The sequence below is a fragment of the Notamacropus eugenii genome, chromosome 5 (assembly GCF_028372415.1).
Source record: "Notamacropus eugenii isolate mMacEug1 chromosome 5, mMacEug1.pri_v2, whole genome shotgun sequence".
Classification (NCBI taxonomy): domain Eukaryota; kingdom Metazoa; phylum Chordata; class Mammalia; order Diprotodontia; family Macropodidae; genus Notamacropus; species Notamacropus eugenii.
In genome coordinates this window covers 28,827,126-28,844,443 of record NC_092876.1, presented here as the reverse complement: position 1 = coordinate 28,844,443, position 17,318 = coordinate 28,827,126, and the positions used below count along the sequence as shown (strand labels likewise).

Genomic DNA, 17,318 nt, shown 5'->3' with positions numbered 1-17,318 from the left:
AAAGGGGTGGAGTAACCTTTGGTAACTTGGAACTCCTTCCCTGTCTGCATCCGTCTGGATTTAGGAAAGGGGTGAATGAAAAGGAGGCAGCCTGATGTCCAGTAACCGCAGCAACCTGCCTCCCTGCTCCCCGCTGCAAAGCTCGCAGCTCTCCCCAAGCGCAGCATCCCATCCCGGGACGGGTCTGGACGCCCTGAACAGACTGAGAAGGACGGCCCACAGCAACCACGATTCCTCCTTAGGACCCCCCTCCTACTCTCCTCCCCGCCTGGGGAGGGGGGAGGGATCACGGCCATCACCCTCTCTTTCCCTGGGCATTCGCACACCGGGGTCTAGGTGTGGTACTAGGCCCGGATGCCATAGCAACCCACACAGCCCGGGGTGGACTAAGCAGATGCTGGGAAGGGACAGATTAGGGTGACTATAGCAACAGCTCTATGGTAGCTGCCATGGCAACTGGCCTATGGGAATTGGGGGGAGGGACAAGGGTTACTGCCGCCACCGATCCTGGCCCGGGGGAAGCAGGTAAGTGTTGCCATGGCGACCAGCCGGCGGGGGAGGGGCCGGGATCGGCTGGGGGTTGCTGGGGAGGGTCGCCTAGACCGGCAGGATTGCTATGGTAACCCACGGGGGGAAAGAGATCCGGGATTGGCGGCTTGGAGTCTCCGGGACAGCGGGGGTGCAGGGGCGGTGCTCCCATAGCAACCAGTGGGGCTGGGGGGGCGGGAGACAGGGTGCAGACTGGTGCCCGTTGCTTGGCAACCCCGTAGGGATGGGGAGGAAGGGGCCTAAGGAGGGGCTGGATGGGAGGGGGGCGTGGAGAGCTGGGCCAGTTGCCGTGGTAACCGGCGGGCCAGGAGGCGTCTCGGATTGGAGGCTGGGAGGGGAAGGATGCGGCCAGGCCGGTCGGTTGCTACAGTAACTGGAGCGAGGGGCGGAGCCAGGAGCCCGAGTCTGGTTGGGGCGCTCCGCAGGGCGGAGAGGGGAGGGGTGTCAAAGGGCTAGGACCAAGGGCAGCCTTCCCGGCGCGCGGCCGCCGCCCCCCCCCCCCCGGCGCGCGGCCGCCGCCCCGCGCGCCTCCCTCGGGGAGGTGACAGCGCGCGTGCGCGTGCGGGCGCGCGGCGACAGCTGCGCGAGGCTCCTCCTCCCCTCCCCCCCCGCCCCTCCCCTCGGGCTCGAGCGCGCGTGCGCGCGGACAACCGCCGTCCGCGAGGGAGGCGCGCGGGGCAGGCGGCGGCCCGCGAGGGCGCGCGCGCGCTCCAGCCGCCGGCCTCCATGATGGAGGAGCGAGCGGCCCCCGCCGCCGCCGCCGCCGCCGCCGCCGCCGCCGCCGCAGCCGCCGCCGCCGCCGCCGCGACCGCCCCCGCCTGCCGCCCGCCGGCCCCCGGCCCCGCCAAGGGCGGCGGCGGCGGCGGGGGCGGGGCCGGCGGGGGCAGCCCCGGGGCGGGCCCCGAGCCGCTGAGCCTGCCCGGCATCCTGCACTTCATCCAGCACGAGTGGGCGCGCTTCGAGGCGGAGAAGGCGCGCTGGGAGGCCGAGCGGGCCGAGCTGCAGGTGAGCCGCCGCCGCCCCCCGCCCCCCGCCGCGCCAGGACCCGCCCCCGGCCCGGCCCGGCCCGCCCCCCGCCGCTGCCCCGGCCCGCGGGCCCCTCACCCGCCGCCGCCGCCGCCGCCATCTTGGAGAGCAATGGCCGCCGCCCCCCCCCGCGGGAGGGAGCGGGGAGCAGGGAGGGGAGGGGGAGCGGGGAGCGACCCCCCCGCCCGGGCTCGGGCTCCTGCCGAGGAGGGCACGGCACGGGAGGGGAGGGGGACAGAGAACCCCCATGGGCGACCTCGGCTCCTGCTCCCGCCGGGGAGAGAAGGGGGACAAAGAAGACCCCCGCCCCCCGCCGCGGGAGGGGCGGAGTGACCCCCTTGCCCGGAGGAGGCGCTTGGGGGGCGGCCCCGGGCGGAGGAGGGTAAGAGACCCCGGCCCTGAGACGGCTTCCACTCACCCCACCCCGTACGGGTTAGGGGAGATCCCGGGGAGGGCTGTGGAAGGGGAGCCCTCGCTCGGCCTCTCGGCAGCTGCGCCCCCTCTAGTTGTTTCTGACTCTTGGGGGTCGAGGGAACATTCTCAGAAGATCCCAGCCGTGACCCTTCTTCCTCCAGCAGCCCCCCTGGTGCCCTGAATTTTCAGTGGGGGTCCTGATTTCCCACACCCGCTGCGCCCCCCGCAACATAGGTGGGAGGTATTGGTTGATGTAGGACCCCTGGCATAGGGGAAGAGGTGGCCTGGGAATGAGGGGCGTTGTGGTCACCGCCCCAGAACGAAAATCAGAGGGTTAAATGTGGGGAAGGGCGACTTGGGCAGTGGCTGCAGGGAGGAGGGCAGGACCCCAGGACTAGCAGTATTTGTAAAGCAGTCTGTTGTGGGCTCATTGGCCCCCTGGTGTGGGAGAAGAGTGTTAGATCTGGGATCAAGTTGGGGCTCGTTTTTGTGACCCTGGACAAATCATTTCACCCTCCTGGGCCTCAGTTTCCTTATCTTTAAGTGGAGGGGTTGAACTCGACAGTCTGAAGTCCCAGCAATACAGCTATGAGCTTATGTGTCTGGTGGGAATTTGAGAATGAGAGACTTAGTGGAGCCTCAGGATATGGGGCCCCCAGAGGCAAAGACTGAGGCCATTGGAAGCGAGGCGAGTGGGGGCCCCAGCATGCAGAAGGGATGTGCTTGTCCAGGCAGCGCTTGGGTGCCTGCTTCCTGCAGCCTCCGGGCTTGGCTGAGAGGGAAGGGAAGACAGGTGAAGCAGCCCCTGCCTTTGATGAGCAGGAGGCAGAGTGGGCACAAGAAACCCCAAAGAATTGGGGAGCAGGGCAAAGACTGGGGGTGGCATAGCAGAATACATATCAGGCCTCTGACACTCACTGGCTGTTCGACCCTGGACAAGACTGCTCTCTGCCTCAGTGTCCTCATCTGTAAAATTGGAATAAGAGCCCCTGCCTCCCTCCCCCGAATCGCTGGAATCATATATGTGAAGTGCTTTGTCAGCCAGAAAGAGCCATAGAAATGCTGCTGCTTTTTATTTAAGCCCCAACAGTTGTGTAGACGGTTTAACCATTTTAGGTGACTTTTTTTCCCCAGAGAAAAATGTTCTATCTCCATTATGTACAGGCTCCTGAACAGATTTCACCTTCTTGTGCCCATTCAAGATGATTGTCATGCACTTTTATTCATGTCATACAGTTGGAGCACATGGGGCCATTCCCCCATGCCCTGGGTCTACTGTTCATGGGCTTCATTGGGTCTTTGCTGTTGCTTCCTGCTGTTTGCAGGGTGCCTGCCTGGAGCAGCTTCTCCTGACTCCTTTTCATCTGCACTTGGTGGGGAAGCCAGCTACCCCCTGGTTCTGCTAGAGGGCCCTGTTAGGGGCTGCTGGGTGGTCTGGTCACAGAGGACTCTGGACTCCCCTGGAAAGGCCAGGGCAGAGCTGGGGCTGGAGCCTGTTCCTCTTTGTTCTTCACCAAGGGGTGTCCAAGGGAAGTTGAGGAGGAAGGAATGGGGCAGAGCAAAAGGTGCTGGCGGTCTCATTCACTGACAGGGCCAGGGAATGGACCTGGGATTTCACTGGGACAGGGAGCTCCCAGAGGAGAAAACTGCCAGTGCCACCATCTCCTCTGCAATTTATAATTTGAGAGGGCTGATGGAGAGTGGGAGGGGGCATGACTTGCCCACATGGTCCTAGATGGTCTGACATATCAGAGGCAGAATTTGAACCCAAGGCTTCCTCTGGCTGAGGCCATTCTGCCTGTCACCTGGGTTCTTCTAGTTCTCAGAGGCATCCCATGACAGTTGGGCTGAGGGCCAGTCTTAAGGGTGTGTGGGTTGGGGGTGGGCATAGCATCTGTCACATGAGTAAAGGTGGAGGCATGGGAATGATGTGCCCCTTCTAGGTGTTTCCTGGGCCTCAGGGACCTCAGACCAAATGGATGGGAAATGTACTGCTGGCTAGAACAGCTGGGATCTCCAAGGAGGGAGAATGTGTTGGCATTCAAAAGACAAAGTGATGGGGCAAGAGCCCTGGACTAGGGAGTCCAGGGACCTGTGTTCAGTATTCAAATCCCCAATCTAGCACTCACTAGCTTTGTGACTAGGAACATCCAGTTGATCTCTGAATGTATTTCTCCTTTCTACTAAATGTGGATCAATAAATAAACAAATATTAAGAACCTTCTATGCGCCAGGCACTAAGAATCCAAAGGGGGAAAAATGAAAGTCCTGTCCTAAAGGAGATACACATATGTAAGTGTAAATAAAATACATGTGGGATAAACACAGGGTCGTTTTTGGAGGGGCAGCTTCATACAGAAGGGTTGGTGGAAGTGCATTTTGGAGGAAAAACGATTTTGAGTCAGAAGGAAAGAGGGAAGAAAGAAGACCATCCCTTCTGGGGTGCTGGGGAGGCCCATGAGATGAGGAGGGTGGTGGTGGGATGACTGGATTTCATTGTGAATGAAGACATCCAGGGCTTCATTCACCCTGCTCCTGATAAGAGCCAGCCTTGCTTAGTCACTAACCAGCTGGTTGTCTCTCAAACAGGAAGGAGAGATGAACAGCAGGAAGAGAAGTGGGAGAGATTTCTCAGCTCTGACTGGGTGGGTGGGAGTGTGGGGATGAGTTCTGGAAAACTGGGCCCTCGTAGAGAGAAGGTGTGAGGGCACATGTATGCCCCCAAGGGGGTTGAGGGGTGGGGAGGAGAGAGTGCCTTCACCTCAGTCTTTGTGATTTGGGAGAGGCAGAGCTGAGACGCTGGTTGTGCTGGAGACTGTGAGATCCCATACTGAACAGTATAGGGGTGGGGAATGGGGAACAGCCATCTTTTATGAAGTTCCTGGGCGTGTGTGTGTGTGTGTGTGTGTGTGTCCGTGTGTGTCTCTGTGTGTGTGTGGCATCCCTGGGTAGGGAGAGGGGCAATCTTCTCACCTCCTGTTGTCTGCTTTCCTTCACTATCCTGCTGTGTTCTTCCTCATCCCCTCGGAGCAAGGCTTCTGAATGGTTGCTTGGCAGATCCCCTTGACCCCTTTGGGAAGGAGGCTAATCTCAGAATTATGGCTGCAGGGGAAGGTTTCTACTTGCCTACGGTAAACTTTGAGGTGGGCAGACAGATTGAGTTGGGAGAAAAGAAGAAGAGGAGGCCTTGGTAAGAGATTTTCTTGATGAGACTTTGAAACCATAGGGAAGGCAGTATAAGCTTTTTCTGTTGATTTATCCCAACTATCCTTCCCCAAGGGTCTTCCTCTTTCCATTTTATGTTCTTGACCGAGAGGTTCTGACTAGGGGACAAGACACTCAGAGCAGAGAGGGCCAGAGGATAGTAGGCAGAAAGAGAACCCAAGGAGGGACTGCCCCATGAAGTCCTTTCACCAATCAGGAAGGTGCTGGCCCCATGCTCAGCACTTTGGGGGCTACACATCTGCCCTCTAAGGGCATGGTTTTCCTGGTGAGCCAAGATCCTCTGTGGGTGATACAGACTTTTAGGGAGAGAGTAGGATAAGCTCAGCTGGAGTGGTGACAGTCAGGGTCCTGAGAAGGTGGGAGCTTCACATGGATGGAGCTAAACCCTCGACCTTACCGTTAGAAGAGGCCTTAGAGAGCTGCTTGGTCTAAGCCTCTCATTTTACGGACGGTTGGGAAGCCCATAGGAGGGGAAGTGTAGGGTCCACTCTGAGTAGGACTTGGATACTGAGCTTGAGTTGGAAAGCATTAGGTTCAGGGCAGATTTTGAAAGGTGACTGATTAAAGGACATGAATTTGGCAGCTTGAGTAGCAAGATGGATGTGAAGTGAGGGGGCCAGGGAGGGGGGAAGCAGGGCCCTAACCTGGGGCTCTCCTTTCCTAACCTAAGCAGGAGACATCATAGACTAACTTAACTGGTTGATAACTAGGCAGGAATCTTTTCGGCAGCATTTTAGGCTCTCACCTGAAGACATCCAGAGACAGGAGACTCACTACTCCTTTATTCTGCCAAGCAGGGCATTCTGTTTTTGGATAGCTCTGCTTATTAAGGACTCTTTTTCTTACGTTGCTTTGAAATCTGGAGTATTCCATGGTATGTTATATCTCCTGCCCCCTAACCTGTGCCCTCTCTCTTCTCCTTCTTTCCTCATCTCAGGCCCAAGTGGCTTTTCTCCAAGGGGAGAGAAAGGGGCAAGAGAACCTTAAGACGGACCTGGTGCGACGGATCAAAATGTTAGAGTTTGCACTAAAGCAAGAACGGTGGGTGAGCTTCCCCCTTCCGCCCTTGGCCCCCACCCCCTGGGGCTCTTTGGCAGAATTTTAGAGCTGGAGGGAGTCGGGAGAGCCTCGGGCTCAGCTCCTAGGCTGGCTTTGCCAGGACTATTTCTGGGGCTTCATGGGGAAATCAGTCGTGCCAGCTGAGAAGTGTGGAGGGCCTGTCTTGAGTACATGGCCTGGCCAAGGTAACAGCAGCAGCAAAGCCATTGGCCCAGCTGTGGCCAAGGACACAAGAAGAGAAGGTGGTAGATAGAAGACCATGTTTCCAGAGGGCTTTTTGGGAGCCAGGACACTGACACATGAAACAACTAGAGGGTTACAAAACCACGTGGAAAAACAGAAACAAGAAATAGAAGTGATCTGAGCATGCAGGTGCTGACAGGGGACTTTTGAGATTCTCTGGTCCAACCTCTTTGTTTTCCAGCAGAACAAATTGAGGGCTATGGAAACTAGCTGACTTGCCTAGGACAGGCCATTGAGGTCATAGATGTTGGGGGTGGAGGGCCTCCCTGGCTCCAGAACCGGTACATTAAGGAGCAGGGGTCTCAGCTGGTAATCCTGGCTCTCCTGCAAGTGAGCTATCTCCCCTGTGGGAGTGTGGGTGGTAGCATCTCCAGGCTTTGGACTAGGTGACTTTCCAAGTCTCTTGAAATTCTGGATCCTTCTGTGATGTGATTAGCTTCTTAAAAGTGGTCATCAGGCCTCCAGGGACGGGCAGCCTGTTTCTTGCCGAGGCGACCCGTGCCACTGTGGACACCTCTGGTTGTCAGGAAGATTTTCTTTGAGTTGACCTGAAATCAACCTCTCCAGGACTCCCAAGCTCTGCTCTTTGCTGTGTTTTTGGAGGGTCCTTGACCTTTGTGAGGACAGTGCCCATGGCCCTCGGAAGCCATCTCTCTTTCAGGTCTAGCTGCTTCATGTCACGTCTCTGAAGGGATTCTCACCTGGCAGGGCACCAGCATTGCCCACATGCTCTCTTCAGCCTGGCCCAGGAGGTTGGGGGGGCCTCAGAGGCCTTGTTTTATAGAGAAGGAAACTGAGGCTCAGAGAGAGGACGTGATCTGCCCAGGTGCCAGAGCCAGATTCCAGCTGAGACTTCTTGCCCTCAAAGCCAATGTCCTCTTGTTCCACCCGGCTGGAGGCTGCTGAGTGGGGGAGCTGAGCCTGCTGTCACTTGCCCAGTCAGGATAGTGGCCCAAAGAGGCCGGAAGGCAGTGTAGTTTAGGGGGAAGCCCTGTCAGGAATTCTGGGCTCTCTACCTCCTTTGGGTCCTGCTCCTCTTGGACAGTCTGGGAAAACCCAGGGATGGACAGATGCCTTCCCACAATTATGTCTGGAAGTACAGGAAATGAAATAGCAAGGAAATGGTAAATAGTGAAATAAAATAGAAGGTTTTTTCCCTGCAAAGTCATAGAACCCCTGAAATCAATCCATAGCACCCCAAGTTAAAATCCCTTATTTGGACTATACATACACTGGGGGAGAAGTCTCCAGGGTCACACAGATCCCAAGCCCAGCTTGAGGGGCAAACCCAGGGCCTCAGACACTATATCTGCCTTCTTACACAACTGCTTTCTAGCAGTTTGGCCCAGCGGCTCTCTGAGGTCCCTTTTTGCTCTCAAGTCTGAATTAGTCCAGCACTTCTCAAACTTTTTGGTATCACTCTTAAAAATTATTGAGGATCCACCAAGAGCTTTTGTTTATGTGGGTTACGTGGATATTTGCCATATCAGAAACCAAAGCATATCAGTATATGTAGAATGGATTCTGTGAGTGACTGGGAGCCTTTACTGACAGCCTCCTTTTCTTTTAGAGCCAAGTATCACAAACTCAAGTTTGGGACTGACTCAAACCAAGGAGAGAAGAAGTCAGACATGTTGGAGCAAGGTGTGAGGAGCTGGCCCTTGGATGGATCGGGGGGAGTTGGTGGGAGGATTTCTGGTGGGGCATGGGCTCCTTCCAATTCCTGGCCCCTGCAGGTGGCCTAGCTGCTGTCAGGGCCATCACCTTAGTCTCTCTCTCTGGTCAGTCCCCAATGGGCCTGTGGAGCCGGTGTCCTTGGAGAGCAGCCAGCTGGTATGGAAGGAAGGCCGGCAACTGCTCCGACAGTAAGTGGGATGTGGGGTGCGGTTGAAAGGCCTCTGAAGGTTGCAGGGGTGATACTTCTGAAAGAACTTGGGGGATCCTTGGTGATACCCATCATGCCTGGGACTGACTCTGCTCTGAAAGTAGCTCACACTTTGATCCTGCCTTTTAGGTTGAGGGAGGATGAGCAGAAAGGAGCCAGGGAGCTAGGGGTGGGGGTGGGGGATGGGGGTGTGGGGAGGGGAGTGGTGCCTGGGGGAAGGAAGGAGTTAGTGGCCCTTGCCTTGGGGGACCTCCTCCTTGGCTGAGAGAATGCCTGGTTTGAAAGATGAGCACCCTTCCCTGCCCTCCCTTCTTTGGCTTTGCCTCAGAGTTTCTGGGCTCTCTAAGGCTTGCCCCCAAAGCACTTTGCTTCCCTCCTTCCTCAAAGGTACTTGGAGGAGGTGGGCTACACGGACACCATCTTGGACATGCGTTCAAAGCGCGTGCGCTCCCTGCTAGGCCGCTCTGTGGAACTGAACGGCGCAGCCGAGCCTGGGGATGGTCCCCCGGGAGGGCTTCCTGCGGGGGAGTCGGTGTTGGCAAAGCAGATTGAGGAGCAGATCAAAAGGTGAGGCCCCAGCTCTGCCCTTCTGTCTGGGTGTGTCCTGGGGCCATCTCTTCCTGTCCTGCAGCCCACAATTCCATTCCTTCCCTGCTTCCCCAAGCTGATGACTCCCTGTCTGAGGAGAGCATTGGTTAAGCACCTGCTGTGTGCTAGGAATGGCTCTGCACTTGACAAGTATGACCTCATTTGATGTCTGCTACATATGTTGCAGTGTTTTTGCAGGCATGTTTGAGTTCTGGATTTATCATATAAACTCTTGCAGAGAGTGGCCTCTGCCCATAGCATCAATCATCAGGTCAGAAGGCATAGGCCTTGGTCTGTCAGGCCTGACTGGGGCTGACTGTTCTTTTCCTGCTGGCTCAGGGTGCCCCCCTGTGCCTCTGGGCAGCCATAAGAGAGACAGAAAGAGAGGCCCGGCTCAAGTGGTGGCTGGGTGTCTGGGGTGCCCTCGTGGGACGTTACAGCCTGAGGTCACCTGAGGAGAACTGGGCCTGGGACTCTGCCTTGGGCTCCTGTGAACCCCTTTCACTTCTTGGACAGAAATGCTGCAGGGAAGGAAGCTGTGGAGCGACTGGGCAGCTCTGTATTGGAGAAAATCCCGTTCCTGCAGAACTGTGAGGATGAAGACAGTGATGAGGAGGAGGAGCTGGATAGCTTGCAGCCCAAGAAGCAGCGGGTCAAGGTGGGGCTGCCTGGGCCAGCTCCTGGGAGGTCTGCTGCCTGAGCAGGTGGAGAGGGGGCAAAGAGCTCTTCCTCAATCCATCTTCTGCTCTGGCAGTTGACAGTGACAGCCCTGGAGGCTTGCCTGCTTTGTGCCTCACAAAGATAGAGAAGGAGTGGGGCCCTGTTTTTTCCCTCAGAGAATTTAGAGTCTGGCTGGGGAGATAAGAGGCAGAGAGGGAGGGAGAGCAGGGGGTGATAAGAGAGGAGGGGGGAGAGCAGGGGGTGATGAGAGAGGAGGGAGGAGAGCAAGGGGTGATGAGAGAGGAGGGGGGAGAGCAGGGGGTGATGAGAGAGGAGGGGGGAGAGCAGGGGCTGATGAGAGAGGAGGGAGGAGAGCAGGGGGTGATGAGAGAGAAGGAGAGGATGGCAGCTGATGCTGTCCTCTCAGATCCAGAATCCTGGATTTGAATCTTGGCTTTTCTGCTTCCTGGTTTGTGATTCCTACTTTGGAGCAATGAGGGAGCCTGACTCAGAAGATGGCTGAGGGGCCTTTTAATTAATTCTGTGGTTGGTGTGTTTGAGTGACAGCAGGAGAAGATGAGGTTGGCTTAGTGGGTTCAGACCAGAGGGCTTTGAATGCCAGGCTTAGCATTGGATCTGACCAGGGGTGTGGTGGGGAGGCTGCTGTAGGTCTATACACAAAGTGTTTGTTGGCAAGAGGAATCTGGGCCTTGTACAAGAGCTGCTTGATCATCTGTGAGGGGCATCTGGGGCCTGCCCTGTGGCTTCTAGCTGGGCATCAGCTCCCAATTTCCTGCCTTCTGTTCCCTCAGTTATCATCGAAGCCTCTGGTCCCAGAAATGGATGAGGAGGAGGATGATGAAGACTCCGAGGATGCCATCAATGAGTTTGACTTTCTGGGCTCCGGGGAGGACGGGGAAGGTCCTGCTGATGCTCGCCGCTCTGGGGATGGCACTGAGCTGGGTAAGCAGAAGGGGGCCTACTCCAGGCTCCCTGTAGGACGTAAGCCCCGGCCTAGTAGCACTTCTCCCTCCCAGCCTGCAGCTGCTTTCCTGCCTGAGCTTGTCTTCCTCTGGCGGGCAAGCTTCCTGGAGGGACCTCCCTCTGGAGGCGGTGAGGAAGTCTGCAGGCTTGACCTCTGCCCTCAGAGGGAGGCCTGAGGGAGGGGGAGGGAACTGTGGTCCAGGGTGGGAAGAAGAGTTCCATTCTTGCTTGGTGACATACCTGCCCCCTAGCTCTGCCTCTGCTTCCAGGGGGCCTTGACACTAACCTTTCTCCTTTCTCCCTTGGGCAGAGAGCCGGCGGGTGAAACTTCAGGGCATGCTGGCTGATCTCCGGGATGTAGACGGGCTGCCCCCAAAAGGGACCGGGCCCCCCCCTGGCACGCCACAGCCTCGACCCCATGACGGTGAGATCCTGGACTCCTGAGGCCCAGCTGGCTGGGCATTCACCCTCCTGTCTTTGGAGACAGCTTGGGGCCAGCACCAAGGGAGGGACTAAGAGGGGGGTGGTTGTCAGCTCATTATAAGGATTTGAACTGATAGCAGATGTGCTTGGCATGGTAGTGAGTTCCTTGTCATTGGAGGACTTCCAATAGAGACAGGCGGATCAGTGATCAAAGGTGCTTGCTGGGGGTTGGCTTAGGGAGGCAATGCCAGGCAGCTTGAAGAATCTATAGGTCCTACCTTGAGGCCTCAGCTCAGTCTGGAGTGGGACGTGTCCCTCAGGACCCAAACTATGAGCAGGCTGTGCTTCCCAGGTTCCCTTGGCTTCTCCTCTGACGTCTTCATCATGGACACGATTGGGGGTGGAGAGGTGAGCCTGGGAGACTTGGCCGACCTCACCGTCAGCAACGACAACGACCTCAGCTGTGATGTGAGTGTGGGGCCTGCCTTCCCAGGCATCCTGGGGTGCCCCTAGAGTCAGGACCTTGGAGGCTTCTTTCCAATTCTAAGCCTGGTCCTCCCTGGCTGCTGTCTAGATGTGCCTGATTATTCAATAGCTGTGTGATCTTTGCAAAGTCACTTCTCCTAGACCTCAGTTTTGTTATCTCTAAGATGAGGGGACTGGATTAGATAGTCCAAGATTCCTATGGTTTATGACCCTAGGAGTGTTTTCCTGGCCCTTTCCTGGGAAGGTGTGTGAGGAGTGGAGGCTGGCAAGGGGTAGCACAGGATGGACAGCATTGGGAGCGGGCATGAGTTGGGGTAGGAGGATGATCCTCAGCTGCTGGTGGAGGGAGTGAGGCAAGAGCCTGGGGCCTGAGTGGCCACAGAGGCAGAGGGACAGGCTGTGGGCAGGAGCTGCGAAGGATATCTACTGCCCACAGTGGAGTGGGGTGATTTTCTAGAGAGTGAGCTCCTTGTTTCTGGAGACCTTCAGATTGAAGCCTGGCAGAGAAGCTTGGTCTTCTGGTCCATGAGTTTGATTTGGAAAGGCCTTGATAACTATTTCAGTTGAATCAGTTTCCCAGGGGCTTGATGACCCCTGCTTGCGGTCTGGCTGCTGGGGGAGCTGAGGCTGCTGGCTCACTTGAGTTTGGGGGAGTCTGAACTGTATTTGGACTAAGCTCATGGGATGTCTGTACTCAGGCTGACCCCATGCAGGAAGGGCAATCAGCCGGCCTGGGCCACCACAGGGCAGCAGTAGCTCAAAGTTTCTGTCCCCACAAGACTGCCCTTGAAGCCCCAACCTCTCACCCCCCCAGACAAACGTATATACGTGGGTGTGGTTTCCTTTATACTCCTCTCTTCTAAAACCTTTTGAGGAGGGGCCCCTGGGGGTGCATGCCACAGAAAAAGGGGCAGACCAGATGATCTCTGAGATTCTCTCAGCCCTACCAGGTCAAGGAGGATGAGTGGCTCCCTGGGTCCCCAATGTCCTCAGCTGTTGGGCATACACCTGGAGGTGTGGAAGAGGGGGGTGTGGAGGGGCTGCACAGAGAGATGCCTTATCTTCTCTTCCTGTCAGCTCTCTGACAGCAAAGATGCCTTCAAAAAGACCTGGAACCCCAAATTCACCCTCCGTTCCCACTATGATGGCATCCGCTCGCTGGCCTTCCATCACAGTGAGTCGGCCCTGCTCACAGCCTCAGAGGACGGCACTTTGAAGCTTTGGAACTTGCAGAAGACAGTGACAGCCAAGAAGTGAGTGGAGGTCCTAAGAGAGGATGGGAGGGGGGAAGTGTGAGCACCACAACCTGTCTACCGATATCCTATGTCCTCTCTTCTGTGCAGGAATGCTGCTTTGGATGTGGAGCCCATCCACGCCTTCCGGGCCCACAGGTGGGCAAAAAGGGTAGCCTTTGCTGTGAAGCCACTGAGGGTGCCACAGTATCCAGAGCACCCTGAGATCAAGCCCAGCCTCAGACCCTCATTAAGAGCCTTGGGACCCTGGGCAAGTCTCTGCATGGCTGCCCGCCAAGGTCGTTGGGAGGATCAAATGAGACAGTTTGTAAAGCATTTAGCTGAGCACCTGGCACACAGTGGGCACTCCCTACCTGTGAGCTATATTATTGTGATTCTTGTTATTGCCCTGAGAAATTGGCAGGACAAGCAGGGCCCATGCCAAGGTTCCCCCAGATGAGAATGACGTGCCCTGGGGAGATGACAGGAAGTGTCACTGGAGGACCAGGTTGAGGGACTCTAGAAACAGAGGTCCAGCCTGTGACCCAGCTCCTCAGGGCTGTGACAGGGCTCAGTGCCTCACCGCTGAGGGTGGTGTGGGGTCGGGTCCCTGCTGAGCTGCCAGGAGCGGCTCATCTCTTCCTATCCCTCCCTCTGCAGGGGCCCTGTGTTGGCAGTGGCCATGGGCAGTCACAGTGAGCATTGCTACAGTGGGGGAGCAGATGCCCGAATTCACTGCTGGAGGATTCCCGATCTCAATATGGACCCATATGATGGCTATGGTGAGGGCCTTCTCTTTTCCTGCAGGCTCCTGGGCATCCACTATACATTGCCTCATGCCCCCAGAACCCCTTCCCAGGGCCCCAACCCCATTACCAGACCCCTCCTATGTGCTTCTCCTTTCTGAGGCCTAAGTCTGTCTCTGGAGACCTTGGAGGTTGAGCCAGAGGGATGTGTGTACGTAATAGGCAGTGGGACTAGGTGGCCCTGCATCACTGATTGGGAGGATGGGAGGTGAATCCAGCCTTGGGTCCCTCTGACACTTGGCATTTTCTCCTTGTGGGTCGGGCCTAGACCCTGGCGTGCTGAGCAGTGTCCTGGAGGGCCATGGGGATGCTGTGTGGGGCCTTGCCTTCAGCCTCACTTCCCACCGTCTGGCCTCCTGTTCTGCGGATGGCACCATTCGTATCTGGGACCCCAGTGGCAGCAGCCCCACTTGCCTGTGTACTTTCCACACAGCTGGTGGTGAGTGGGGTTGGAAGTGGGGGAAAAGGGAGAGCCGTGGGGAGCTAAACCTGTGCTTGGAGGGGCCTTAGAGGTGATTGGCTCTTGCTGTCTAGCCTCAGTCTGTCTCTGTCTTCTCTCATCCTTCCCTTTCCTGTTCTCTAGAGGCTGAGCCAGACTTCAAACCTTGAACTCTCAGGTCTAGGGCTGCTGCTATAACCTGCTGGGGGAGTGGAGGGGAGTGTGCGAGAGGGTGGGAGGACTTGTTGCAGAGCTTTTTTCTTCTCTCTCCCTGAACAGAACATGGGATTCCCACGTCCGTGGCTTTCACCAGCACAGAGCCAACCCAGGCCGTGGCTTCCTTCCGCTCAGGTGACACGGTCCTCTATGACCTGGAGACTGGCAGCGCCCTTCTCACACTGGAGTCCCGAGGGAGCAGTGGTGAGCAGGGGTCCCTGGCGACAGATTTTTCTGACTGTTCCCTCCCACTTCTGGGGCATGAGGCAGGAAGCGGGGGGAGCATCGGGCCCTTGTCCTTTGCAGAATCACAGAATGATGCAGCTGAGAGGGATTCTTGGGTAGAAAACAGGATCCAAGTCAAGCATCTGCCATATGCTTTCCATATTTTATTTTATTGGATAAAGCCCTCCCTCTGGGAGAAAGGTACTGTTCTTATCCCCATTTGACAGATGGGGAAACTGAGGTAGGCCAAGCGATGTGCCTACAGTAACCCTTCGAGGAACTGGATCCCAGCCCTGCTGGTTATATTGAATGTGACTCCATATTTAGTACACGTTTAGCAGCTGTCCTTGCTCCACTTTACAGATTGCTGGATGGGACCATGGAATGGGGGATTTCAGAACTAAAAACAGCCTTAGCGTCTATCTAAACATTCCATTTTACAGATTGCAGAAGACTAAGGCCCTGTGTTAGGAACATGGACGAGACTAATTGGTTTATCTGTTCTTTTTTGCTCTTTACTCATTCTGCTCCTTTTAGGTCCCACCCAGATCAACCAGGTGGTGAGCCACCCTAACCAGCCCCTTACCATCACTGCCCATGATGACAGAGGCATCCGATTTCTGGACAACAGGACAGGTAGGAACAGATGGCTTATGTCCCTGTCTTGACATTCCCTCTACCCATCATACCCCCTTTCCCGGCCTGACTCTGAGATAGGTGTATGGGGAGGTGAGCCGAAAATCCCTGCAGGTTAGGTCTATGGGGAGCAGACCCATACTTGAACCTGCTCTTACCTGAACAGGTAAATCTGTGCATTCTATGGTTGCCCACCTTGATGCGGTGACCTGCTTAGCTGTTGACCCGAATGGCGTGTTCCTGATGTCTGGAAGTAAGTCCTCTGCTTTTTTGCCTATCCCTGCTCCCCAGATGCTCCTTGTCCTAGGAAGCAGGACAGCAGCCTGGCCAGGAAAGGGAGGTTCATTTTGGGCTTGCTAAGTAGAACAGAGTCTGGGGGTGGTGTTGGAGCATGGCAGGATTTGGTCTAGGGGAATTAGGGTAGGCCCTGAGCAAAGTTAGAGAAAGAAAGCTGGAGCTGGGTCCCAGGGGAGTCAAGAGTGGGGGATGTCAGCAAGGGAAGACTGAGCAACTATGGGGACTGGATGGCACTGAGGAAGGGGTGCCCTGCTTTAGTCCCAGTTCTAGCCCCAACTTCCCATGGGACTTTGCTCCCAGGGTCATTGTTAAATAGGATCGGGTACTATAGGGTTGGGCCTGGAGCAGGAGTCGTCAGTGCATGGTAAGGCAGGAAGGAAGCTAAATTTCTGGTAAACGGCTCCTTTCCCTCCCAAGGCCATGACTGCTCCCTCCGCCTCTGGAGCCTGGACAATAAGACGTGTGTGCAGGAGATCACAGCACACCGTAAGAAACATGAAGAAGCCATTCATGCCGTGGCCTGCCATCCCAGCAAGGCGCTCATTGCGAGCGCTGGGGCTGATGCCCTAGCCAAGGTGTTTGTATGACACCCCATGTCTCCCTCTGCCCCTTCCCACTCTTCTCTGATGAAGGGTGGGGTGGGGCAGGGGGCCTGAAGAGGTGAGTGGGTAAAGCTGCCATAGTGGCTGTGCACTCTTTATATGTGACTGGGCAGTCCTGCATCCTTGGGCTTCAGGCCTCTGCCAGTACAGTTAGGGGGAGGGGGCAGACCTTAAGATTCTTTTGTTTCTAATGTGTGCCTCTGTGGCGGTGGGGGAAATTGTAGGAGGCTATCATTGGAGTGGGGTTGGGTTTCCACTTACCTCTGCCCAACCATGTGTCTCCTCTTGTCCAGCTGGTGATTTCCTCCACTCCATGTCTGGTCTGGGGGAGTGAGATGCCTCAGCTCCCTGAGCCTCGTGGTGCTAGCAGCCTGTGGGGCTGGCCCTCTCCTCTGTCACTTTCCCCATTTCTGTTGGGGTTGAAGATGGGAGCCGTTCTCTCCAGCCAGTAGGGACCTGATAACTTCCCCACCCTTCAGGAACTTGTTCCTTTTCTCCCCTCCCTTCCCCCTGGGGCCTGGACTCTTGTCCAGAGCTTTCTATTGGTCTTTGAGCCACAGTAATAGGGCTGGACATAGGGTCAGGGTGGTGATGCTGAGAGGTGCAGCTCCCGTTATCTTAGGATTCTCGTCTGTTTCACTGTCCCCTCTTCTGGGGCAGCTGAGATGGACCAAGAGAGTCAGAGTGGTGCTCCGGGGGGACACATGGGAATACTCCCTTGGCCTATGGACAGTTTGGAGGAAAGAATGGGAGACTGGGGGACCCAGGACCACATTCTTGGGTCACCACAGCGTGGGTGCTGGGGCTGCTGTGTCCCTCTCTCCAAGGCGTAGAAACACACATACACACACACACACACACACACGCAGCAGACACTAGCTCCCCCCCTACCCTAGAAGCATTAACTGCCTGGGGGGGCTCCTCTCCCAGCTTCCCCTGGGGACAGGGGCCCATGGGGGAGGAGAGGCACGGCTCATTGACTCTAGGGAGGAGCATTGGGGTGGGGGTGTTGAAGCCCTTCTTTCCCCCTCTAACCCCTTTTTCACACTGTATATTCTGTATAAATCAATACAATTTTAAATGGAATCCCAGATGTCCCCTCCTCCCTTCTCCCCAGATACTCTTCTTTGGTTGTTATCACTGTGTGATAGTCTCTGTCGGTCTGTCCCCTGTCCCTAGGGTTCCTGAGCTTTTCTTTGTATATTTATTTCACTCTCAATTTCAGCTCTACCCCAGTCCTTGGCCCATCCTTGGCCCACTCCTCTTCCTGCCTTTCCCCAATTGTATGTGAAAACTTGCCTCAATAAAACCTTTGGAATAAGA

At 56.2% G+C, this 17,318-nt stretch overlaps 2 protein-coding genes across 11 annotated transcripts in view; one reads left to right on the top strand and one right to left on the bottom strand.

Annotated features, from left to right (window-relative positions):
- Window positions 1-1,683, bottom strand: part of FKRP (fukutin related protein) — a 6,123-nt gene extending 4,440 nt beyond the window's left edge. For 4 of the 9 annotated variants that reach the window (XM_072608091.1, XM_072608083.1, XM_072608092.1 and 1 more), the window contains exon 1: window positions 1,654-1,683. The gene's annotated coding sequence lies outside the window, so the exon portion shown is untranslated. Of the gene's footprint in view, window positions 1-16; window positions 1,026-1,298; window positions 1,319-1,653 lie in introns of those variants that run through there. The other 5 variants (XM_072608090.1, XM_072608089.1, XM_072608084.1 and 2 more) reach the window with 3 other exon arrangements.
- STRN4 (striatin 4) lies at window positions 1,276-17,318 on the top strand. 2 transcript variants are annotated; one of them, XM_072608075.1, is made up of 18 exons: window positions 1,276-1,554; window positions 6,152-6,255; window positions 8,087-8,160; window positions 8,303-8,381; window positions 8,789-8,968; window positions 9,506-9,647; window positions 10,462-10,612; window positions 10,944-11,057; window positions 11,409-11,524; window positions 12,620-12,795; window positions 12,886-12,933; window positions 13,435-13,556; window positions 13,849-14,019; window positions 14,299-14,439; window positions 14,998-15,096; window positions 15,263-15,349; window positions 15,811-16,053; window positions 16,289-17,318. In XM_072608075.1, exons 1-17 carry the CDS (start codon window positions 1,276-1,278, stop codon window positions 15,978-15,980), a joined length of 2,253 nt encoding a protein of 750 aa, XP_072464176.1. In that variant the 3' UTR covers window positions 15,981-16,053; window positions 16,289-17,318. The 2 variants fall into 2 exon arrangements, with proteins under 2 accessions (XP_072464176.1, XP_072464178.1); XM_072608077.1 differs by lacking the exon at window positions 1,276-1,554 and adding an exon at window positions 1,808-1,957.